The 26,386-nt window shown below is 36.5% G+C and overlaps 1 protein-coding gene across 1 annotated transcript in view; it reads left to right on the forward strand.

Annotated features, from left to right (window-relative positions):
* The window catches only part of thsd7ba (thrombospondin, type I, domain containing 7Ba), a 232,850-nt gene that overhangs the window by 165,508 nt on the left and 40,956 nt on the right, over positions 1-26,386 (forward strand). Inside the window, exons 14-17 of the mRNA XM_042002424.1 lie at positions 9,650-9,841; positions 19,924-20,190; positions 20,841-21,019; positions 23,034-23,039. Of these exons, the coding sequence (XP_041858358.1) occupies positions 9,650-9,841; positions 19,924-20,190; positions 20,841-21,019; positions 23,034-23,039 (644 nt within the window). The remainder of the gene's footprint in view (positions 1-9,649; positions 9,842-19,923; positions 20,191-20,840; positions 21,020-23,033; positions 23,040-26,386) is intronic.

Here is a 26,386-nt window from a genome sequence, read left to right on the forward strand (position 1 = left end):
TTTTCTATGGTGATTTAATTCAGTGATTCCCAAATTGGGGGGGTTGACATTATTGTTGTCGATGAAAAGGGGTCCTTGCAGAAAAAGTTTGGGAACCACTGATTTAATAGTTCTTTCTTTTCTAGTTTCTTTTTCATGCTACATAGTACATGACAGTACTTTGAAATACTCCAATAAGGCAAGTCTTACTAGTAAATGAAATGCATGCAGTAGTCCCCTGTACTTAGGCTATTGTTTTCCATAGTGTAGTTCTTACATGACATAATAATCATGGCACATGACCTTAAAAACACGTAAGTTGTGAGCATGCAGACTTTTAGTAATTGTCTAAGCATGTATTTTGCAAAATGTGGACGTAACCACTTCCATTAATTCGTATAGTGGAAGCGAAGTACAAGAGTACAATGATATTTTACAGGATGAGTCTCACTCCAGTTATCTTTTGTATGCTAATCTGCAAAGGCCTGAAATCCACCATTCCATCCAACTTACTTTCAAGTGTTTGAAGCCAAGTAAGCATTAGCGCCTCATGGAAAGAGGAGAAGGGATGTAGGAATCTAGGCTTATAATAAGGAAACGGATTTTTCCATTTTCAAGTCCATACGTGAATCAGTATTTTACATTGTTGAATAATGTAGCTGTTTCACAATCTGTGATAAGATCAGGCTGACTATTTATTATGGGACTGGGAACACAAATATTAGAAAATGTGTCATAAAAGCATAGGATTTTCATTTACCGTGGTCTATACTCTAGGAATTTATTATGCAGTTTCTAAATTGTGTTCTTTTCTTCCTGGAATTCTTTATAAAGTTCTAATTATGCTTCTTTCAATGGTTTTATGAGAATCACAACCATTTACACAAATAGTTAAAAGCCTTAGTGTTAACTGAACCATTGTAGACCTATTTATAAACAAGCTATCATTTCAATAGATCTTTGAAACTGGTCGCTTTATGTACTTGTGTGATTCAAGTGATGTGAAGCCATGGCTCCCGGTGCTGCCTTGACAACTCCAGCATTTCTGCTCTCAGCATGGCTCACTCCTACCAGGCAGTGTAATTATGACTGACATTTCTTTAGTGAATTTCTGGGGCTTTTTGATGGGTCTGGAAAAAGTGTTTGTCGTGTTCTCAGGTTAAGAGCCAGCCTCATTGACCTTTATAGCTTCTTATTTGAATGTGATTAGAAAATGGCTAAGTTAAATACCTGTGACATTTCAAAAACTGAGGTATGAGTGTGGAATTTGTAATTGGTAGAAACACAAAATTTAAATATAGACTTTTAAACAACAAAGAACTTGGAGTTACTTTCGCTCGGAGGATTGTTGAACCAATTCACTGAAAAGGACACATAAATGTCAAACTGCTGCATAATTAGGATACAATAATTGAGAATGGGGCCATGGTAAGGGCACAGAAACAGCTGATAAGGGCATATTTAGGAATTGAGGATAGAGTTATCATGAGAATTCCTCACCTACTTATTCAAGGATGATTCACATGCAACATTAATTATAATACAACTAATTTAAGTAATATCAGCTATTTCTACAGCTCTGTCTTTTTACTGCGCACATATAGCTCTGTTATTCTGTAGATCTGCAACTTTGTTATCCTTTTAGTGTGTGTATACTGTAAGTACAATTACATTTAATCCATTTTTGTTTTTTGCTATTGTATTAGCTTTACCAGCAGATAGATTTCAGAGAAGCTTACACTGTTCATTAAAGTCATAATGTTTATATTCTGTTTGAAGAGAAAGACATATAAAATGGGAAGTTAAAAATGTAAATACAAGACATTAAAAGAGAATTTTTAATATGGTGTTTAGCCTCCTTCTCCTCTCTCAAAACCTCTCCAAATGGGGCGTGCACTCAAGACTTTTGCAGGTGTTCTATGGTGCTTTTAGGGTGCAGGGTGAGGCCTCCGTGGGTTGACTCATTTCAATTCATATCACAATCTAGACAGTTTAATGCAAACTTCTGCAGTGGAAATTAATCACTACATCAATTTAAATGTGATGTCATTTGTGATGTTCTTAAGAAAACTTAAATGGTTGATTTGCATGGTTTCTGGAATAATTTACTCCTATATGTATCTTTTTAAGATATAAGGTATAGCACAGCTTCCATCAAGTGGAAAGGTTTGCATAGAACAAGTGACATCTTTGAGAAATACTTCAGCATCCACACAGCTTTAATTTCAAGAGAAAAGGGTGAAATAAATCTTGAGTAACAGATGAATCTCTAAGAAACCACAGACACACACAAATTTGCTTCATGAGTCTACTGATAAAAGCTTAATAATGAGGCAGCAAGAGCAGTAACCCATCAGGCTGCAAGGCAATGAAGATTAATGGCCATTTGCTGACATTCCTTACAATCTCTTACAGTTTATTAAACTATTAGATGATAAAATAATTATTTATGCACCACATGGGCATACTGAACTAGTTAATGACATATGTTAAATCTGTGAACTGTAATTACTTTTAAGCACATTAATAGCTTGTTATTAAAGATATAATACAGTGAAATGATCAAATAGATATGTTACAGAAAAGAGATTGGGAAATGTAAACTTACATGTTTTGATCCTTATGGGTTTCTCAGTCATGTTGTGTAAACACAAGCATAGAATCTGATTATGGCTTTGTGGTCTCATAAGCTGCATTGGGTGTAACTGTATTTATGCCTTCTGGCCACAAACAGCCACTGCAGGTTTCACTGCTCTTATACTCGCTGTGGTGAGAAATAGGCTGAAATTCTGTATCATGCAGGCACATATGTTACCAGAAAGTCAGCTTGTGTGATAATTCTAGCTTCATGTTCCTTTTTTATGATACTTGAGGCACATCTGCATCCATTCCCCACCAACATGTTCCATTAGGGCTTTGAAATGGTTCATATAAATGCATTGGATTTATTGACTTTTCCCCAGTCTAAAACTGGACTCAGTTTGAATATCAAGTTGCTGGTAAAATGAGCCTACAAGCCTCACACACCTTTTATTGAGATAGCTCTGTTTTTCTTATTTGACAAATTATTGAAGCTCAGCTAAGTTAGATAGGGAGTTACTGTACAGCCATTCTCGTCTTTCTAGTCAGTCTCTTTAGGTTTCATGTCCAGGCTCTTGTCACTTATATACTTTTATAGAATTGTCCTGAAGCCATTTGTGTGTTTACTTGGCAAAATTCTTTTGGTTGTTAATCTGTAAACTTTTGCCTCAGCCTGACACGAGGTTTCACTTAGAATTGCTCCATTTTTTCCCTGAATCTCATCTTCCCCTTAATCCTGACTGGGATCCCTGTAGGAGAGAAACACCCCTACAGGGGGATGCTGCCATCCGCTTGTCTGACCGTAGGGATGGTTTTAATGAGGCGATACTCAGTCCCTTGTTTACTTCACACAGGTTCCTGGAAATTGTGTTCACATAATGAGACGAAAGCTTTCTATCCTTAATCACTCAGTTTGGCTGGGCTGTCACATCTACTGTAGGAAGACTGTGGTTCCTAGTTTCTTCCATTTTACAATAATGGAGGCTTTTGGGCCTTTGAACCCTGGAAAAAATCTCCCCCAGAGCTTAACAGTAAGTGTCAACGTAATTGTGTTAATGGTTCCTTGTTATTGTTGAGTAATGTGTGTAGGCCAATAAAGAAAAAATAATGAAATCAAACAAATTTAGAGATGAGTTTGTAGCCATGTGAAAAATGTAACTGCAAAAAAGAAATGTTGGGGACACCATAGCATACAAGCACAGCACCTTCCTTGCCATGGTGCCACACCCCCAAACTTCACAAAGAAACTCCCAGGATTTGCTCCACTCTGCCCTTTCTGCCTTGGGTTTCACAGGAAAAGGTCACAAGGTTGGTCTGGTTGGTAGCTCACCCCAAGCAAGAAGAAGCACCTAGCATCCACCTTCAGCAGGTGTGTCCAAAGTTGGTCCTTGAAGGCCTTTATCCTGCAGATTTCCAATGTTTCCTGCTTCAGCACACCTGAATCAGATTAATGGCTCAACATGCTTAGGCAGCACTTTACGTCAAGCTGTCGAGGAGATCCATTTAATTTGAATCTGGTGTGTTGGAGCAGGGAAAACATCTAAACTCTGCAGGACTGTAACCCTCGAGGACCAGAATTGGACACCCCTGTTTTAGAGAGTACACAAAACTGGACAACAGGACACAAAGATGCAACTTGAGATGTCATGATTTTAGCTGGATTAAGCCCCATCTCCAACTCTTTTTCTTAAAGGAGCTTTAAAATGTGTTGGTAAAAGGGTTTGGCAAAAAGACTAACAAACTCTTCAGACTGAAACTGTTTAGTTTTAATTTCTGAGAGGCTCTCAGTGGTGCCCCATGATTCATGTTTTCCATGAACAATGTACTGAATGTTATTAACTGTCTTTTGATATTTATTGAAAATGACTACTGACTAAACTAGCTTCCAACATCCCCAACTTAATAGTAAAAAGCTTGACCAAAGAGAGCAAGCAGTTTCAGAAAATGTTTATAACTTACAGGTAAAAACTAAAAGGGATCAGCAATCTCTATTTCAAACTAACTACAACACACTGTATCTAAATTCAGCCAAAACCCGAACCTCATAGATATCTGGATTCATTATACTCCTCCCTGCATAAAACTGGGGCTGTTGCAAGAGATTATTCAGTTCAAAATGAGTCATGCTGATGATCTTTAGCTGCAGGAAAGATGTGGCTTAATGGCTATGGTGATTCTAGTCTACATTACTCTTCATAGTGTTTTTTGTGGAAGAACATTATATAAGCAGCATGACTAAATTAACATGGAGATTGTATTTAACTGTGGGTGAGTGGGTGGGAAGGGAGTTACAGGTATGAGCAATGAAAACTTGCTACGGAAAGTAATAAAAGAAAATGTGGTTGAATTGATAAAAAAAATATATATATTAACACAGACAAAAAAGTCTAATTATGATTTTTAAAGGATACCTCAAACTCTACTGCATTAACTGGAATGATTGTGAAACCAGGAGTGTGGTGAGGATCCTCAAAGTGTGTCCTTTCAAATTGTCCAGATGCTTTGTTTTATTATTAATTGCAAAATTAAAGGTGTGATACCCAGAAAAAAAAAAGCCATTTGTGAGAAGAGATTATGTGAAAGGCCACGCAAATGGGCTTAGACAAGCAAAGACTTAAATAAATGTTAAAAATGAATGGCCCACAATTCAAAATTCAAATAGTTCTGCTAATAAAAATCACTGGGGATGACAGAATGAGGTTGTCAGTGGTGGAGTTGGTTGGGTAAGACAGCTATAAATGCTAAGGAAGATGTGGAAAACCTTCACAAGTAGCTTGTAGGCATTAATTGTTTTTAACAGCTTGCTTAAAGGAAAATAAGATTAACCTACATGCCTTCATTAAAAACCATCAATATCTCACCTTTTCTCAAACGTTGTAAATTATAATGTATTTTTACAGCTATGATTAAAAGTGTTACATAAATGCACCTTAATAATAGCTATTATCTCCCTTGCAGTGCTTGTGTAGAAGCCTTGTATGTAAATGACCACCCCACGCATTCACAGCAGACATGTTGAAATCACACAGTTTTTGTCAGAGGGCAAAATTTAAAAGTCAAATATAAATCAATACAATGGATTAAAGACATGTTGTAGATCAGTGAATCCTCAAAGGCACTGAGCCGAGGGGAGGAGGAGAGAAGTTTCCCTTCCTGGTAGCATTACTTCATTTAAATCCCCTGTGAGCATGAGGAAGCCATACATTTGAACACTGTTACACTTCGTGCAGCCGCTTTGGGTCTCTGTCTGTTAATATTCCTGGTTTAAAGAGGCTACAGTCTACTCAGTTGTTCCAGTATAATCATTTACAAATACTGAGCCACTTTGCAAACTTAAACACATGATTTTTTTCCCCATCAAAAGGGCAACCAGACTGGACCATAAGGTGTTAGAAAGAGAAATGGGAAGTCACTCTTGTATCTGATGATTATTCTAGTTCAAATGTTTGTATCTTGGGAGCGTTTGGATGGAATATGGCTTTTATATCACAAGGTGTCAGTCACTATTCCTATCCTGCAAAAATGATGGCCTGTGCTATTTTATTTCAATTACAATGTCAAATGAAGTGTTAGAGATGTGTGAAAATGTTATTTGTGGTGTTGTGAGAGAGACATCTCAGGAATATTAAGTAATGGATATGCCAGTCTTCCACCTCATGTTCCCTCTGTAGGTTAGATGATTTGATTTTAGAGCAGCTTTTGCATGTTTTTACATATTCATCAGGGTTTCTGTAAGAGCTTGTATAACTAACCTGCTAAAAATCTGCACGTTTAAAAGACATCTGTGTTAATATTTTCTTGTTGACTAAAATGTGAACTAATTTGATGTATCTCATTTGAGAAGTTAGTTTTTATTTATTTATTCATATTTTTTATTTTGTTTATTCATTTTCACAGAAGGTTACAAGGCAGCACAAGTGCTTTCAGTTTTCTAACTTCATTACCTGTCATACAGGTTTCTCTTTTCAATTTAATGATGTCTCATTTTAATTTAATTGATGTCTCACACCAAGATCTGTTTTAGTCCTTAAAAAACATTATACATGATCACAACAGCTTTTCAAATACATGTCATGAACAGACATGACGAGGACCATTGTTAATGAAAAGCCCATGAGCATTGGCTTTATACTCTTACCCCAGCATTTAGATCAATACTTTATTAATAGTGATCCTTCCCACAGTTCCTAACCTTGATTTGAGCTAGCTACTGTATGTCTTTGCTAACACAAAGGGATTTTACTTAAAAGTGTTTGATTTGATGAAATAGAAAGGGGAAAAAAAACATCTACTAGCTGTGGTTTTCAGTCATGATTCTTGTTAGAGCCTACAATGCACTTTCAAATCTAAATTGTGACATCTTTATTCCTATTTGATCAGTGCATTCAGTCAAAATCTATTATTTGCTCAACCTTTAATAATGAACTACATAGAGGAATTGAGGTCTAGTGAGGCAATCTTTGGAGTTAAGTTTTAATGTAAAGTTTTTTTTATCTTTATCCTGTTTTCATTAAACCATAATTATCAAAGGCTGGCAGAAGTGTTATACCTGAAGGTTGATGTCAAGATGAAGGCCATTCCAATGTAATCTTAATAACTTTTCTTCAGCCAAATAAACCAAACATAAAGCTCTGAGTATAGAGTGGCATGCAACGTTTAGGCCCTCTTCTCAAAATGATTTTTTTTCTTTGAACAGGTAAGTGAAGAAAAGATGAACTGATATCTAGCTGTATATCACTGACTTTCTGAATTAAAGGTATTTTGAAAATCAATTAATCTTATGCTCACTTAACTGTTAAAATGCCTTTAATTCAGAAAGTCAGTGATATACAGTCATGAAAAACCATTAAATAAAATCTGAGATCTTGGACATTGAACTGGGGTTTAGGTGTTTTATTTGAGCTTGTTAGGTTATGAGCTGTTGGCTGTCAGCTTTGGTAATGACAGCTGATGCAAATTTCAAACATTTATAAAAACTTGACATCTCAGATTTCGAACAATCAGCAACAAAGAACCCATCTAAGGAGACACAATCAGTATAACTGATGTCTGTCAAGCAAACATTTATTTGGTTTTATGTGTTTTAACAGTACAATATATAACAATTTATCCTGCATGAAAGTTAAAGCTGTTATGGTTTTCAGTGTATTTAAGCCCATTGGTTTAATTTCCTCCATGCCACTTCACAGTGATCTTCTTGTTATGTTTTGTGCATGTCTTGTACTCGTCGTGGCTCCCCAGTCTTCATTTTGTTAGTTTAGGTATTGACATGAAAACCTCAGCATCTGCACTGGTCTGCCTCTTACCTCGTCAAGCCTGCATTTGGGTCCTCTGATCCACGCCTCAACCCTGACTAAAGCAGAGATATTATGGCCTTTTTGTTTTTGTGCTATATACACAGGCTTACACATCACAGCATCTTCCTCAGCTGTGTTCTGTCGCTCGAATAAACTCTTCTTTTCAAAAGAGGCACAATTTCTTCCTTTAACTACAATAACTGCCATGGCACTTTATTGAACCAGAGAGCAAACTCTAGATGGCCTCAAATTAACACACACAACATCCTGAGCTAACACTATCACACATCATATTGTTTAAAAGATTCTTGACAAGCTGCGGAGCTGAAAGCCATCCCTGCAATTATTTTTTTTAATGCCTTCGTCTTAAGATCACCAGTGAATTATTCCTTTATCTCAGACAAAGCTTATTTTCACATACTGTAGTGATATTTTCTTGAAATAAATGCATACTCTAACGTGTTACTAGCTTTCTTTTCTTGATTATTATTTGATCAATACTGAGCTAGTAAATTATTGGTTGGCACCTAATTTAATTTAAAGTGTTTTTGCAATTTTCAGTCTATTCCAGTAAATTGAGGCAAATGTGTTATTCCATTTTCTTACTTCCAGAAGTTTAACAAAGACCGGTTTTGTTTTATTATAGCTTCTTAAAATAATTTACACATTATCTCTAGGAAACAAGTTATTCCATTATCTTAAGACACAATCTTAAAAAAAAAATGTTTAGGCGTGGCCACTTTAGGGTCTTGTAACAATCATTTGCATTTCTTAAATAATAAAACACTTTTCTCTAAAGTGCCCTTGCAGTGACACAGACTTTAGTCCATAAGTCAGCCATACAATGCAAAGTGTTTATTTTGGCCTAATTACAGAACATGTTCAGCATGGCAGCTTTGCCAATGTGCTAACATTGCTAACAGAAAATAAACCAAATAAACTAAACGTATTATACATTATATTATACTTACATTTACATTTCCCAGTCTACAAGACATTTTAGTTGAACTGGCCCAGTTTGGTAAAGCAGTCTGACAGAAAGTGGTAGGCTTGGTATCAAGTTTCTGCTAACATTTAAACTTTACATTGAAAAATAAATGTGTTGCACGCTTATCTTAAACATTTATGCTGTTGACCAGCATCATTCTCCAAAATGAAAGATTAGCAGATAAATCTTTCTCTTGATGGTTTTGATCTAGTAAAATGTTGGAGGATGTTTCATAGGTTTAATGTAGCATAGAACTGCTGATGGGAATTTGATGTTTCCAGCAAAGCTAAAAAAAAAAAAAAAAAAAGCCATTTTTTCCCCATTTTGACCATCATGTATAAAATGACTGAGTTTTGAGTTTCAACTTTCCTTTTCCAATTTAAACTGATATGCAGCATAATGTCAAGTTAAGAATGAGGAGGGCTTCGAATTTTTATCTAAATTGCTGTACTGAGCAGCTGTAGAGCAGCTCCCTGGACACTGGGAAGTGACACTAAAGCCATACATTGTACATTTTAAGATGGACACAAAGGACCAAAGGTAAGTAGAGGTATGCCATGAGCTGGAAATGAGAACATATTGGAAAGACATATTTTCATACATAGGTGATGTGACCTTTAAGAAGGTGACAAAGGTGAGTTGTGTTGTAGTTCTCAAATTGATTATCTATTAAATACTAAAATATATGTTGCCAAGCATATATTTAACATGCCCTCTTTAAAAAGAGGTCATCTTTGTCTTACTTTCCATTTCTGCATCATGTATGTAATTGTAATGATATTCTTGCTTCCCCATGTGTTTGTAGGGGTCAGCTGCATTGGGGAGAATGGAGAGTCGGCCAGCATGATTGAGTGCCTGCGATGGGCTGGCCCCATGCCCTTTCAGATCAGAGAATGTCATGTGGCTTGTAAGGACGACTGCACACTAACTGCATGGTCCAAGTTCTCTGAGTGTGCTGGATGTGGCAGCTCACGAACTCGCAGGCGCTCACTCACAGGTAAGCACGCCATTTTTCCTGTCACGCAGTGAAACACAAATATCGTTCAAGGCAGCTGTTTTATCTTTGTTAGCGGAACAATTGGATTGTTCTCTAAGGTCAGACATTCTCACATTCTTGTTGCATGCTTTTATTGATATGGCTGGCGGTGACTTTGAAAATAAATTAAAGTGGAGAAGATGAAAGCTCTTGTCATGTCTGACTACAGAATGTGAGGTTATAGCTGCTTCCAGGAGGAAGTGCGTACCGGTACGGCCTGATGCTTATCAAACTCGCCAAGGCAGCGGACAGGATATATTCATTCTTCTTTGTCATGTGCTGCAAAGCTTCTTCTCTTTGACATGGCGATATCTAATATACTGTAGCTTCTCACTCATTCAGTCTCTGCTAAGTATAACTTTCTGCTGTCCCTGTGGTGTTCTGTTGGGTCTAAATTAGGTCTCTCACTGCTTGTAATCCCTTATTTCAGTGCAGATGGCAAAATCTGAATTACATGCTGTGGTTGCAAACCAGAGTGGATACTATTTGTCTTCATGAATATTTTATCTGATGCCAGAGGGGTTGTAGTAAACATACCCTGTCTCCCCCTTTAATGCCCTTAGAAACCAACACATGGCATCAGAGTTTTTTTTTTTTTTTTGGGGGGGGGGGGGGGGGTGCGTTTCAGTTGGAAGAATATGTTCTTGTGTTTATTGGCTTATAAAAGTCATAATAGGTCAGCGCTTCAACTCTTTCATGCCAACTTTACTGCCTACTTAAATTTCTCTGTCAGGGAGATTGATGGGAAGTGAACTAACTGTGGGCTTTAAGCTTCAGTATTTGGTTAAAGAAGCTGGCAGCATGCCAAGGCCTATGCTTAGATAGTGCAGCTATGTTATAAAGCCTCATTGAGCTCTTGCACAGTAAATTCTCTGTATCTAAACTGAAAGTCATTTTAAGTGATGTTTAACAAAATGCTGCTCAGCTGCAGTGCATGGCTCTTGAACTAAAGTGTGAATATCCATTCTTATCAGCAAATGTCAGCATGTTTCAGTGGATTGGTAGACATTAAGGATATTTTCTAGTTTGAATGAAGCACAGAACCCAAATAAGCACATAAAAGAAATAACACGTCTGCATTGAATTTTGTGTACTGTAAAGAAGTGTTATATTCATAATTGAATATGTCCTTTGTAGCATGTCATTTGAAAAAGAAAATGAATGAAAATGAAAAATACTTTATTCATTGTCCCTTAAATCCTTGAGGGAATTTTTTTATTAATTTTTTTATTTAACCTATATTTAACCAGGGTCAAAATCCCACTTTTACAAGAGAGAAAATTACCTTTACAAGCAAATTATGATAAACAAGTGCATGTTGTGGAGTCAGTCTGAATAATTCTCAGTTTGGATTTAAAAACACTCCTTGTAATAAACTCAGATAGTTTCCAGTCTTTCTGCAACATATTCCACATATTGCAGAATTATAATCTTACCACCCATATCAACAGTTTGCTAAAGAAACTGGACTGAAAAGCTTAAATTGTCAGCATTGCCCTCTGCTTTCCATTTTGTCAGCTTCAAACACTTCCATCCGCCTGATCTCCTACACACACCTGCTTAGGGACACATACAACAGACTTGATGTCACACCTCTGATTTTAAACTTTTCTCTCAATGTGTTTTTTTTAAATTAGTGTTTGTATGTGGGCATCTCCTTTAGGGCAGCATCAGCTCTGCTTTCAGCAGTTACTCTAAAGCAAGAAAGTGCACAGTGGGGTTTCTGCCTTTCTGTAAGAAATTGGCATGCTGGTTAAATGTGTGATATCTTCAGGAGCTTCAGTTCCATGAAGTCTTAAGACATGTACATTAGATGAGCTGGTGATTCAAACCGCCTGTAGGTGTGAATGTATTAGTCAGTGTATGTGATGTATATGTATCTTTCCACCATTAGGCTGCCCAGAATACATCTGTACATCTCTACTACATCTTGCTGTGTGTGTTTGAATGCTGCACAGTGGTCCAAAAATATCAGCTCACTTATTTCTGACTGGCTGCTTGTAGATGGGGCTCAGGTGTATTTAATGCTCATGGGCAGCAGCACTGGAGTGTGTTTCAATGCTTGGTACTGAATGCATGCCGTGTTAGATTCCTGTTATGCATCTAATCTTTCACTGAGAATAATATGCTGAAATTTCACAGTGATAAAGACTGGAGGTCTCTGTTTTATAAATGAAAAACTCTAAATTCAAAACTTTCTCAGTAAATATGGGTGAGTCTAGTATAATTATAATGTAAGTCAAAAATTCTAAAAACCCAAACTGTTATCTCATAAAATGGAAAAAAAAGACAATTTTCTTAATTGTTGATTAAAATTACACCAGTGAGTTCATATTTACTGTATTCATATTCATATGTATGTATCCCATCCAAATCATGTCTCTCTCAGAGGAAAGGGCAACTTGATTATTTTAAAAGAATGTTACTGAGAATGATGAAAGTCTAATTGATCATTTTGTTTGTTTCTGAACACTTTCTTGGACAGTGCTGAGTGCTATGTAGGGATTCAAACGTTAAGTCGTGTAAATTATTTCCCCCACAGATCAGAGAGCAGAGTTTGTGTGTGTGTGTGTGTGTGTGTGTGTTTCTATGTAAGAGCTTAACTGCAGATAAATGGTTTAGCTTCTCCATCCAGCATCGTTACTGCAACATTTACAATTGCTAAGGGTCCTCTTTGTCTGGAAAAGCTTTTAAGTACCTCAAGTGTATAATTTTCGTCTAGTTGTACATAGAATAGTTTTAATGATCACTCTGGATTTATTTGTTTTCTCATTTTATGGTTCACTTTTAGTTATTTTTTTTTTTCTTTGAGTTTCTCTATTTTTTGGGTGCTTTTTATGTTTTTTCCTCTTTCTTGTTTTTTGTGTTTTGTTTTCACCATAAAACTAAATGCATGTTTTTACATTCCATTTGATATGTGCTATATTTATGACCTTTGCCAACTTTTTTGTAATAAAAGGCATCACAGAAATGGACTCAAACACCCAGGAATCCTAAGAGAAAAAGGTTACAAAAATGTAACTCGCAGTGCAGCTTTCTGTCATAATACATCAAGATTATTATATTACAGGAGATGCAGGAAACAAATGAGAGTTGTGAATTCATGACATAAATGAGCTGTTTCAGCTCTGCTAACGTTAATTGTGTTGTTGAACCGGAGTCAAAATGTGCATCAGTATTGCCACATAATGAATATGCAGTTATTTGTCAAACTTGTACTTTCCTGAACAATTGATTATTTAGTTTTTTCATCAAAAATTATTTGTTCACCCTCTAGAGGTTGTTCAGCAACCCCATACAGCCAATACACAATATTTTCTCAGATTTATCTAAAAGAATGAAAATAAATACTCATAATCTGGTTATTAACTTGTTGATAATTACTTACAATACTAAAATCTTTTAATCTTACAAAATAGTCTTGTTAATATTTTGCTATATTAAGGAGTCATAAATATTATTGGTTTTATAATGTTCATCTGTTAATATCTTTACAAGCCATTTCATCCTTGACCATAGTTTTTAAACTAAGGTAAAATTGTTGTACTCATTTTGCTTTTGCACTTGTCGGCAGTTTTGAATAAAAAAAAAAAAAACAAAAAAAAAAATCTATAGCATTAATTTTTTTTTTTTTTTTTTTTTTTTTGTAAGTTATACATCTGTTCACCAAATAGGGACCACTAAGGCAAATAGGAAAAAAAAGCATGTATAATTTTGAAACAAGTTGGAAATTGAAGACTTAAATGCTGACTGTTTTGCTTGCCTGAGGCCTGCAGTTGCTATTACCAATAATGTGGTTGTCAAAATGAAGTGATGTTGCTCTGGCACTTTTCAATCAACCACCAACAGTGGTTCAATTGAACAGATTGTTGGTGAATCGCAGTGTGACAGCAGTAAGTTCACACTGTGAGGAATGTTTGCAATAAGACCCACTTTCAGAGACAGATGGGTTCTCAGGAGACTGAGGACTCATGAAATAAATAGGGGTGTAAAAGTATAGCAGAATTAGCAGAACAGCAGTGTAACATTTTTTTTTTTTTTTACCGTGGTCATATTTGTGTCTTTTTGCTTTCCATTTGGCTCAGGTCTTAAAAATCCTAGTAGCTTTTTCATTTTACAGCACAGAAGGTTTTTACTTTGATTGTGACAATTACATTGTAATTAGTTTATACTTTGGAGACTTCAATTCATTAAAATGCTGACTGGCTCTGTTCTCTTGGGACAAGCAGGACTCAGTATGAAGAAGAAGCAAGAAAACAATCTCCAAACTAAATCTGTATGAAGAAACAAACAATATGTTGCCATCTGTTCTTTTTATGTGCGGTATATGTGTCGAATCTGCTTCCTTTAAAAAAAGAAAAGAAAAAAAAAGGAAAAATTTCTCATTTGATTTGCAAAATTAAATATGTATCATATTTGACCTTTTGCATCATTTTATGGTAAAAACTTTGCTCAAAACTCTGTTGTACACAATCTGATACTTGTCTTCTGCCCCCTGGTGGATACATTAATATTACAATAAGGCACTATAATTATTTTGACATATCACACAGACATTTTTGTTTATTTTTCATATATAATATACAAGTTTGTTTTTTTATCTAATGACTTAAAAAATAAAAAGAATAAATAAATACATAAATTTAAAAATGACTTTTCTCTGCATTCTTTTTGGGTTTGGTTTCAAAGGCTTTAAATAAAATCAGCCATCCTGTTGGAAAAAAAAAAATAAATCATTTGTCTTATTGAGAAAGCTACTATAGAAACATTGCAGCTTTATCCAAATCTTGGCATTTAAAAATCTTTTTTAATCTTTTTTTTTTAAATCTTTTTATGTTTTAATGACTTTTAATGTCTGACACTTTGGGAGAAAGTGCTTATGTGATGTTAAAACTGGAAAAAAGGACTGTGGTATTTAAAGTTCACAACTTTAAACATTTATGTCAGCCAACAATGACAAATGGCTGCTTTTATCTGTCTAATGTTGCTGCTTCAAATCTTATTGCTTGCAAGATGCTGTCCATAATGAAAAGAAATGTGGAAACAATTCCAGTTAGGAAGTAAAGAAGAAAGAATGGTAGTGAGAGACCGGCATGGTTGTACCGAGAGAGCAACACATGAAGTGAAGATGAGATAATAGGTGTCAGAGTTTGGGATGAAGAAGAAAAGGTTTCAGATTCAGAAAGGAGGACTATACTATGCTTTTATTCCCACTATAAATTTAAGTGATTCCAGTGAATGATATAACATTGTTTTCAGTAAAAACCTGCGGGTGTGTAATGAGATTAAACATGTGAAGCTTTACAGATGTTGTCCATTTATTTTATCAGCAGTTATGACACAATTAAGAAAACTATAGTATGATCTAAATGGTTTCGATTGAGTTTAATTGTAATTCAAGGATCAATATGAACGATTCTTAATGAATTATTTCATTTAGTTTTTAAAATATGTTTTATCCTTTGATGATTTTTGGGGAGTTTTTGTGGAACACTGGATTTAAACTAATTTCCATTACGATGTAACAAATAAAAATGTGGTAGGAGCTTATTTTCCAATCCAGCCAGTATGGTGACTAACTGTTTACAAGCTGTGTAGAGATTCTGATCCTACCTTTCTCTTGTCAAACACAGACTGTATATAAATGGTGATTAAGACTCTGTTCATTTGTTTAGGAATTGCAGTTTTGAAGCATCATTTTCAGCATTTGGTTGTCTTGTTTTTCCTGGAGATAGACGTGGTTTTATTTGGAAAAGCAGGTGGAGTCAGAGAATGAAACTTGAAGGCTTTGTGCCAAAAATATGTATCTTTCAAGGCCAAATACCTATGAAATGATAAAATTAATGTTAGAACAACAAATAAGACACTGACCTGTAGCTCATGACCTAATAAATCTAGTTCATGAGACCATAAAATCTTTGTGGGCAAAATTTGGCTTAACAGATGAAAACTTCCTATGTTTTTCCAGGTTTGGGTTGGGCAGCAACTTCAATCCTCCCTGTTAACCTAACTGACTAATTGTTCCACTGATACATTCTGACATAATTGCTTGAGGCTGCAGTAAGTCTGATGGATTCAAGGGCAAAATGAAAATAATATGTATGTATGTTTTTTTTTTTTTCTTCTTTTTCTGGGGGCTGATGTAAGAAATGTTTAATACTAGGTATATTATTAGAGCACACTGAAGCAGTCCAAGGATAGCTATGTGAGTAAGACTATGGGAATACATGCCATCCAAACCTTGCATATAGGGAGTATTGATATGTGAGGGTTATACTGTGTAATTAAATTCACTTTGTCCTAAAACTGAATCCAACACGTAATTGTTTCAGGCCTGGATGTAAATAACACCACCATCATCCAACAGAGACATAATGTTTGCTTCATTTACATAAAAGTTAAAATAAAAACTCTTAAACCCCATTTATATTTATGTTGCAATGCAGACTGAATCTCAGAGCCTTGAAAAGTGCTGAACGCCAGCAGGTTCAAAGGCTTTGATTTTTGCATTTTAAGCCGACATGACTTTTAATTTGCCAGCATTAAAGATAAGCTTTAAATCACACATGCTGTGTTGAAAAAAATACAGAAAACAGTTTTTCGCAGTGTTAATTTCAACATGTATTTTTGTGAGATTTGGTTATGGCAAGGCGCCTGCCCGTGTTGAGAATTGTCTATTAATTTTTACATATCCAAAAACTTGTTCTGACTATTCCACACAATCCTGTTAAAGTCACGTAATGATTAAGTTAAAAAAGAAAAAAAAGTATATATATATATATATATATATATATATATATATATATATATATATATATATATATATATATATATATATAATATTGCTCATTATCTAAGATTCCTCAACAACATTGGCCACTTTTAGTTGCTGCTGTACTTGTGCCGTAGTATTACTTAGATTCAGGAGAAAGGAGCTCTTTTACATGTTATATAATGTTATTCTCTGATGAAAGCCAGGCAATCAATCAATGAGGAAGATTTCTGAGCAGTTGGACAGCTGAGTAAGATGAATCTGTTTTTTGTCCAGGTATTGGAAGTTACTTTTTCTGACAGGAATGCATGCCCTGAGCTGCATTATTACATTCCTGGTGTTCCTTATCCATAACCTCCTCATATCCAATCATTTTCACTGTCATTTGACTGAGGACTTGTAGAGTTTCAAAGAAGATTTGCAGTGCTGAAATGTTCCAGTGTACGTAAAAACATGTTTAATTTGTCAGAAGCACATTTGGAATTATATTATCTGGGAATAGAAATCTTTGTGATTCACATGGCAGACTTCCAAACGTATCCTGGAGATGGTAAATGAGTTTACTGATGAAGAAAGAAGGAAAGAAATAAACTATTTTTGGTGTAGTACTGTAACCAGGGTATGCCACAAGACAAGAAATGATGAACTGATGCATAGGAAGAAGTAGCAGATTCATGGTCATTCTAAAAAGGGAATTGTAGAACTTTATCACAAAGCCACAGCTGCATCTCTGAGTAATGATCTAACAGTGTGGATTTGTGCAGCTTTCCATTGTCTCTCTGTTGCTCTACAGTTGTAAACCCACTGAGTCAAAGGCTGTGCCCTTGTGATTGTAAATAATAAAAAAAAAACTGCATTGTGGTGACGTGATATAAAGGGAAAAGAACGGAAAGAAAAAAATGCACATCAGAGAAAACACCACAGATATTTAGAAGGAAGAGATCTTTCCTGCTCAGTCGGAAGACACTGAACTGCTGCAGCACGTTACATTCTTCTGATCTTCAAAGCACAAACTGCCTTATTATGCTGCATTTGCTTACAAATTCATAGAATTGTATAGTTTCAGTTAAACAAAATAATTTTGTGTGTATTGTCCTTTCAATTACACAGAAATTGTCTTAGTAATTTTCTATTATTTTCTGCTGAAAAAACAGTAATTCGGTTTTAACCTTTTATGGGCTGGTGACATAATAAACATATGTTTGCTCCATACCGTTTTAAGGGCTTGAAAATAAATAGAAAAATTAAAGTTTAATATGCTGGAGAAAAGGTCAAGTCATTCCCTGGGGATATTTAAAAATCAGACAAAAAGGAGGAGCTCATCCTTTTCAGCTCATCATAATGCGATTTGTTAATTTAGAAGAATCCACCTAAAGAAAATAATGCAGGTTATACACAAAAATGAATGAATTGGCTACTGAATAGACAAACTTAATTTATTCAGGTACTAACTGCTGTAATGTAGCTACACATTAATTAGTCTGTCATTTGGCTGCAATAATCTGCAGTGGAATCAGAAAAAGCAGTAAGCACATTTATGCAACAGAAGTCCATTATTTCAGATGACTTAATGGTCTGTATCCAAGTGTGAATGTGTGTGTGAATTGCTAATGTCACTCTGCTCCCTGGTAATCCTTTATAAAATGTTCGAAACTACAGTATGCATGCATGATACCACGATTACATTGTGCCTATACGCCTTACATTGCATATCATGTTTCAGTGTACAGCTGCTGTTTGGACTCAGATGTTGGCAAAAGTAATGAAACAACCATTTCTAAACCAGTCTGCTTCCTCGTGGACCCAGGAATGAAACAGCAAATAGCAGCACTGATCTCATTAGCTAAGCCCCAAATGCAACATCTAATCAGAAGTTGAGATGGTACAGAATATGCAAATCTAGGAAAACAAACAAACAAAAGGGCAGTGATTCCTAATATTCACTTTGACTGCAATTGCATGAACCCAAGATAATTCATGTTTTGTCTCATCAGTCTCATCAGTTTTATTCATTAGATTGGAATTGGAAGGAGGTTGCATTATTCTGTCTCTACAGTTCATAATATCATTAAAAGAATAATCAAGGAATCTGGAGAGTTTTCACTTCATAGAGGCATAAGGGGAGAGCATCCAAACCTTTGCTTGGCATTGATGAGCTCCAATCCTACAGCCACTACTGCATCAAAAACATCATTCATCATTTGTTCATATAACCAGATGGGTGAGGGATAACTGAGAAACCTTTGTCAAGCACTGCAATAAGCTTTACAGTTTGAAATGCCATTTAAAGCTTTGGTAAACCTGTCTAATCCTGCCCATGAATTTCATGGTCTCAGTTCCATCTGTGATTGACCATCACATAATGGAAACTTATGTATATATATACTGTGTGCTGTGTGTGCTATACCAACATTAAAAGAAAATGTAGTGATGTATTATGTTTTAAGGTTTATTTATATTTAGGTGATGGTAACGTTAGTTCACTTAGACCTGCTTTCAAGACCACATCTTTTTCAGGGCTACAAATATATTACTAAACAATGGCACTGGACCAACGTAAAGACTGACATTGAGGACCGAGTAATATTGCACACCTTAGGACATTTTGCAAGTATGGAATTAAATAGCATCTGAAACTTTTCATCACTAGGTGTTATCGAAGTCAGATTGTAAAATGGCAATGACACAATAAATACAAATTGGTAAAAGCTTAATTTCCCCAAGTTTCACAAAGATTTAAAACCGAGTAAATATATGAATAAAGTTGAAATATGTTGATTTATAATTTATTATAGCTTAGCATAAATTATTTGATAGGTACAAGCCATTGCTTGCAGTGGAGACTGTTGTTATAAGTTAGCATGATGTAAGTTTATAGTGGATTCACAAATGTGGCCTCTGATACTTAAAGTGACGTGACATGTGAAAAATTTAGACTATGTAAGTGGCTAACTGTTAAGTTAGTCTCTTCTCCTTTTTCCAATAAAATAATGAATGCATGGTTAAAAATAAATGACATCAGCAGTCACTATAGTTCATATTTTTATTAATATTTGATCAGAGCTCTGTCATTGCCATTTCCAGTTCATGAGTAGTGTTTGTTGGCTCTCTATAAACTGTTTGTAAAGCCACACAATAAAACTATTCATGCATTCAGCAGCTCAGCTTCAAATCCAATGGGAGGCTAAGCTGACCTCAAGCCCTTTTCACACAGCCTGAATTATGCACCAAGTGTAACAGGTTTCTATTGTTGTGTCCATCTTCCGCTTAGGTCGCAGCAAAAAGAAGGAGCGTTGCCTGAATGAGGAGTTGTACCCACTGGAGGAGACGGAGACTTGTTCCTGTGAGAAGTTTTTATCTCAACCATACGGGAACTGGTCTGCATGCATCCTCCCAGATCCCTCAATTCCCGGCTCACTGCAGGGTTGGATGAGCCACCGGGAGGTTAAAGAATGTGGCCAAGGTCTCCGCTACAGAGCAGTGGCATGCATTAACCAGCTGGGACACCTGGTTAATCCTATGTTCTGCACAGACTCAGGTATGATTGACTGAAATGTAATGCACAAATTATAGCTTTTAACTAAGTTTCATTAAAAATCTGCATTTTGCATCAGTAACCGAATATGACATTTATGTTCCTCTCAGCCCATGTTTTAACTTGATCAAAGAAATTAAAACTACATGAATCAATTCTGCAAAACTTGACAAACTGCTGCACCTGTTTGTGGTACAATGACGAAAGGATAACCAGGACTTGACATTATACTAGATTGGTATTACTTCAGTCCTTGTTATGTAATAAAGCTGTTATATTAATGAAAACTATCTTTTATTTTTAGGTAGTTTTTATTTATTAGTCCAAATTATCTCAAATTTCATAAGCGGGAATTGTTAATTGGCAAATAATAATAATAATGATGTCATTTAGCAAAAAAAAAAGGAAAGAAAAGAAAATTCCAGAACAGAAAGCTTTAAACAAAACCCAGTGGAAACCCCTGGTGTGGGGTAGGAATGAAACAGTCATTAGTCAGATAATTAGCTGTTGGTGTCACTGTAAGTAAGTCCAACGTCTGGGGTAACACAGTCCAGCAGCACGTCTGTCTGCCGTTATTACTGTGATCCGCGCTGCAGCTGCTAACTGAGTCTCAGTCAGACCGTCCCTTTCTGTCTGCCAACCTTCGATTTCAGGCTACATCATGGAAGTTTGCCACATCCCTTGCGCCCTGGACTGTAAGCTCAGTGACTGGTCTGCTTGGTCAGCTTGCAGTGCCTCCTGTGGCGGCGGGCTGAAAATCAGGTCCAAGTGGCTCAGGGAGAAAGCTTTCAATGGGGGACGGCCTTGCCCCAAGTTGGATTTGAAGAACCAGGTAAGGGTGACCTCAGTACTTCCATATATTATATTTAGCACACCTTTAATCAAGAAATAAGTTTTGTAATGAGTCATAAAGTAGTAAAATTAATTTTATGTACATTAGAATATTTTTGGGAGATTCATGGTACAAAGGTGACCCTCATGTACACTGCTCGCTTTCCCTGTAATTTTCCCCCATTTACAAGGACCTATATAATAGAATGTAGACAGGGCAGTCAGTACTCTGCTAATATGTGCTGCCACACCATATATTAGAGGATTATTAGCTCATAAAGCTAAAGAGTCCACCGTCTGCACACCGCATGGACATATAGAGACATTATCTGATTGGACACATTGCTATGTCATATGTAACTGTTTCCATCCTCTTTTTTTACACACCACCTTTATATTTTGGGAATATTTCCCTCCTACCCTCATTGTGTTGACTACAAATGCCATCACTGTGAAATTGTTGCATTCTGCTCACATTTCATTGACAAGGTTTATTACACGTGACAGTGGGACTCCTGGGCGACCTGTTCATTTCCTCGTGTCTTCAGTCAGACTAAATCATTGGCCTTGCCAGACATACCCTTCTCCTGACATCAGGAAGGGGAAAAGAAGATAGTGAGAGGAAGAAGTGGACAGATGGGAGCTTTTGATATTCCATGCTCAGGTTTTCTCTGCAGCTCTGAATATTTTGTGACAGCACATCTTTCGTCAGGGTCACGGTTTAAAGAGGAGGGAAGTGTTTTATGAATGCTGCCTGTATGCTTGAATGGGCTTAAAAGGACACTTTCATTTTCGTAGAGGTCAGTGTGGAGATCAGGCACAGCTGTGGGAAAAATATTCAAATGTGCTCAAGTGGAGATTTGTGTACAGATGGTTAAGTGCCTACTAACAAAGTGTATATGGCCCCTGTTGTAATGCCCTATAATAACTCTTCCCCACCGAAATTGCAGCTCATTTCTGGAACTCATACTTATGGATTTATCCTGAGGGTGGAGTGCGGCTTATTGTTAACGTTATAAAACTGTCCATTTAAAGTCAAGTACATCTGCCTGAGGTGTGTATGGAAATATACTATAACCTTTATGCTAAATCACTAAGCACAGATATGGCCTTTTATGTTAAACTAAGAAATCCCTGAAGTGTCTCCACGTGGTGCCTAGAAAATGACGCTTTCTTCTTGAGTCAGTGCATTTCTCTTCCCAGCTTTCATATATTTGACCCCTAGAGTTTGTTATTTAGTCTTTCTTGAATTCGCCGTGACTAGGAATACTCTCATTCCTAATCACTGCTCTCCTCTTTTACACACACTTGCTTCCTTTTTTCGCTGACTGTTGAAAGTGAACCAAGGTAAAGTCTAATATTTCTCCCACCAGCAGATGTTTCCCCTTGAGCCACAGCAAGTGACTGGCTTGACGGAGATGAAATATACAGTGCAACACAAGTCATCCTCTCGTCACATGGCTGAATGAGCATGACAGGTGGGGAGAGGGATAGAGTTAGAGAGACAGAGTGCCACTATGAAAATAATGAGCCAAGAGGGCTGCGATGTCAAACAGACTGTGTAGGAGCGGGCTTGTAAAGCAAAGTCTAAGTATGTTGTTAATGCAGAAGTCTGAGTGTGTTTTTTTTTTTTTTCAATGGGAAAATCAGACAATGCACAATTTGATCACATGAATAATTCATACAAATTCATACAAACACCCCCACAGGTTCTTATGTACAAGTGGGGAAAATGATTGAAGAACTGACTTTCAATAAAGAAACACCCTATAAACATCACAAACTTACTTTTACTCTTGGCTAAACTTCCCTTATGAGTAGTAGGAATTGTATAATCCCTGTTTAGCAACAAAGGTGTGTCAAACTGAAGAGAATGAAATACATTTAAAGATTGTATCTGAAATTTACAAAAGGTGCTTGGTTTATGGACCATGGCAACATGCTACCTTGTGGCTCAGCAACAACATCCAGGTGCTTAGATGGGTGATAAAAAAATAAATTGAAATGTTTTGGAGGCTCAGGTTGTTTATTCAAACCAGGATTGATTTAAACAGGCTTGGCCACAGACTTTAATAGTTACTAAGCACTGCTTGTCTAGATTTAACATGATCAACATCAAAACACCCCTATGATGACGACAAACCATGGACCCAGGATTCCCTTGCCCAGACGTGGGTCACCGGGTCCCACCTCTGGAGCCAGGCCTGGAGGTGGGTCATGGAGGCAAGCACTTGGTGGCCGGGCCTTTGCCCATGGGGCTTAGTTGGGCTCAGCCCATAAGAGTGACATGCAGGAGGGGCCATAGGGGTTGGGTGCAGTGTGAGCTGGGCGGTTGCCAGAGTCGGGGACCCTGGCAGTCTGATCCTCGTCTGCAGAAGCTAGCTCTAGGGACATGGAATGTCACCTCTCTGGTGGGGAAGGAGCCTGAGCTGGTGCACAAGGTTTAGTAGTCCTGGCTAGATATAGTTGGACTCACCTCAACGCAGGGCTTGGGCTCTGGAACCACTAACCTTGAGAGGGGCAGGACCCTCTTCAATTCTAGAGTTGCTCCCGGTGAGAGTGTGGGCATGCTCATTGCCTCCCGACTTGGTGCCTGTACGTTGGGATTTACCCCTATGGACGAAAGGGTAGCCTCCCTCTGCCTTCAGTTGGGGGGACGGATCCTGACTGTTGTTTCTGAAAATATGCTGTATTACGTTACACATAAAAAGATACAAAAAGAGGAAAAGTGGTGCACCAAGGTCCATTGGGTCTATATGAGCAATTACATTCAAAAGTTATTTAACCTTCAACTTCAATATTTGAGTCTTCGTTCAATTTTGAGAGCTTTGACAACCTTTTCATTTGGACCAACACGTTTTCATGGATTCTAAAAGGTCAGTCTTGGTTGGGCCAACACAATCAAGAGTTTTATTTTTTTCACTCATGTAAACATACACTTTGACACATATAACCATAACAACTCTCCAAGGCATTTGTACATATACTTCAATCCACTAATGGTATACCTTCGCTGACCACTGTGTTATGTGTGACAGTGCAGAAGTGGAACAAAGGTTTGAAGTTATTTACGCTGGCAGGGAGGTAAGTAATCAGAGGTTAAATGCATCAGTCTTGTTTGTTTACACAAATCAATTCGCCTTGCGGAATTTCTCCCTCTAACTAGTGGTGTTGTTGTGTCATCTGACTCCATGATGTAAGGACCCAGTAATGCAGGACTGAGCTTCTTCTGTTTGGCATGTGTAGACTATGTGTAGGATCAGTAGCTAGGTTCTAAATTTGTTCTTTTCAGTCTGCAAGGTGCAACTAATATGTAGGCAAAGCAAAAGTATGAATGTCCTAACTGCATCTTATCAACAGTCTGTCAGAACGAAGAAGTCTTTTGAAACATCTTCAAGAACCAAGAAAAGATATCCATTTTTTTTCTGTTCAAGCACTCAGGATGGACAACCTACAGTCAGGTGATAGGAAGGCTGAGCCTTTGTATGACATATGAGCTTGTCACCTGATTAATGTGCTGAATTGTAAAGAGTTAAATATTCTGCTTGAATAGACACACCAGCCTCATTACATATGTTATCAGTGAAAACTTAGATTTATAATAAATTCCCTTGATTATATTACTCTAAACAACTCTACATGGAAGTACAGAATGTTCTGTTTTTCTGTAACTTCTGTATATTATCACTTACAGGCTTTCATCACATTGTCGCAAAATACTGTATTTACTGCTGCATAATTTAAAACCCATCAGGTTCCCATTTACATTATAAGCTTAATTGACTGTTCACAGTTTTAAAAATATTCAAAAATGGTAATTTTTTTTATTGTGTGGGGTGTAAAAAATTACAAGCACACTATACAGTGTCACCTTCTATCTCCCTTTCTACCATATGCACTCATTATGAACTATGAAAATATGAGAAACATCTGTATGAATTCTGAGTTGCATGTGATAATAATGGTGCAGCACGTTGTTGCAGTAGTTAGTTTTGTCTCATAGCAAGGCAACTGCTGATTTGAAGTTTTTCTTTCCATGTGGCGCTTGCTTGTTCCATCTGTGGGGATTTTCTCTTCAGTTTCCTCCCACAATTCAAAGCAAAGCATGTAAATGGTTCTAAAATGTCTGCAGGTATGACTATGAGCATGGTTATCCCTGTAATGGATTGGTATCAGCCACAACTCATCTCATCGGTTATATGGTCATGGATCTGTGTGCTGACTTTGCAGTATCACTGTCAGCAGCTTATGTTTAAACCCAAAGATGCCCTGAGAGATTTCCATGGAGGCTCACAGATGTAAAAACTGAGCTCTCAGAGAAACGCACAAATGGGAATTATAATTACAGGAGACGTTTGAATTTCATCATAGCTCCCACATGCTGTCACATACTGGGAAATGAAGCCGTAAATGCACATTCAAAGGAGCTTTCTTGACTGTCTGGCTGGCTCTACAGCAGTCAAATAGTTTTCTTTAAATTTTGTTAATACTAATAAACATCCTTCCTGTCTACTTCCAATGTTCATTTGCCACATATTTGATGTGTGAGTTTGTTTAAAGTGTTTTCTGTGTGTAAGATAGAAATCTATATGGATATAAGATGTTTTGTTGCTGATATGCAGAAATGCAAGGAAAAGGGGGATCTGGTCTGCAGCTTCTTAACTGTACGTCAGGATGAAATCTATCTTAATATTATACATTACACTGCAATATGGTTATGTATGTTCCTTTGTACCATTTGAGTGGTGCTCATACTGAATAAATTACAAATAATTTATTGTGGTATAAAAAAGAACAATTAGAAGCACAATTACAGCTGTAATACACACTTTTATAGACAGAGCTCTTTGTTGATATTGGGTTATTTACTAACTAATTGCTAGGTAATGATGAAGTTATTTTTTTAATTTTCCCTAAATTTGACCTCCTTGTGTTGGTTTCAGTAGAATCACAGTTTCCTGTCTATTCACTGCTTCGAACAGTTTGCTGTGAATGCAGAGGGAACAGGAAAAGTTTTTTTTTTGCAATATTCTTTTTTCAATTATATTTTTAGCTTCAGTTTGTGTTCGTTTTCAAAAAAGTTTTTTTTTATTTAATTGTCTGTTTTCTCAGTTAAGCCACTTTTATCTGAAAGTCTATATGTAAAGTGGGATATTTAGAAGGAGTTAATACATCTAAATCACAGTGAACATTACTGTTCTAAAATATCTTATTTGCTTTCATGTAAATATGAAACCATCCTCTAATCCACACATTAATTCAGCTACCAGTCTGTGACAAATGAACTGGTACAACACATCCCTGGACCCTTTGTTTAAATGTGAACACCATACAAGCTGCACAAAATGTCCCAGTTTCAAACGCCTCA

This window comes from Melanotaenia boesemani, chromosome 12 (genome assembly GCF_017639745.1).
Source record: "Melanotaenia boesemani isolate fMelBoe1 chromosome 12, fMelBoe1.pri, whole genome shotgun sequence".
In the NCBI taxonomy this organism is placed as follows: domain Eukaryota; kingdom Metazoa; phylum Chordata; class Actinopteri; order Atheriniformes; family Melanotaeniidae; genus Melanotaenia; species Melanotaenia boesemani.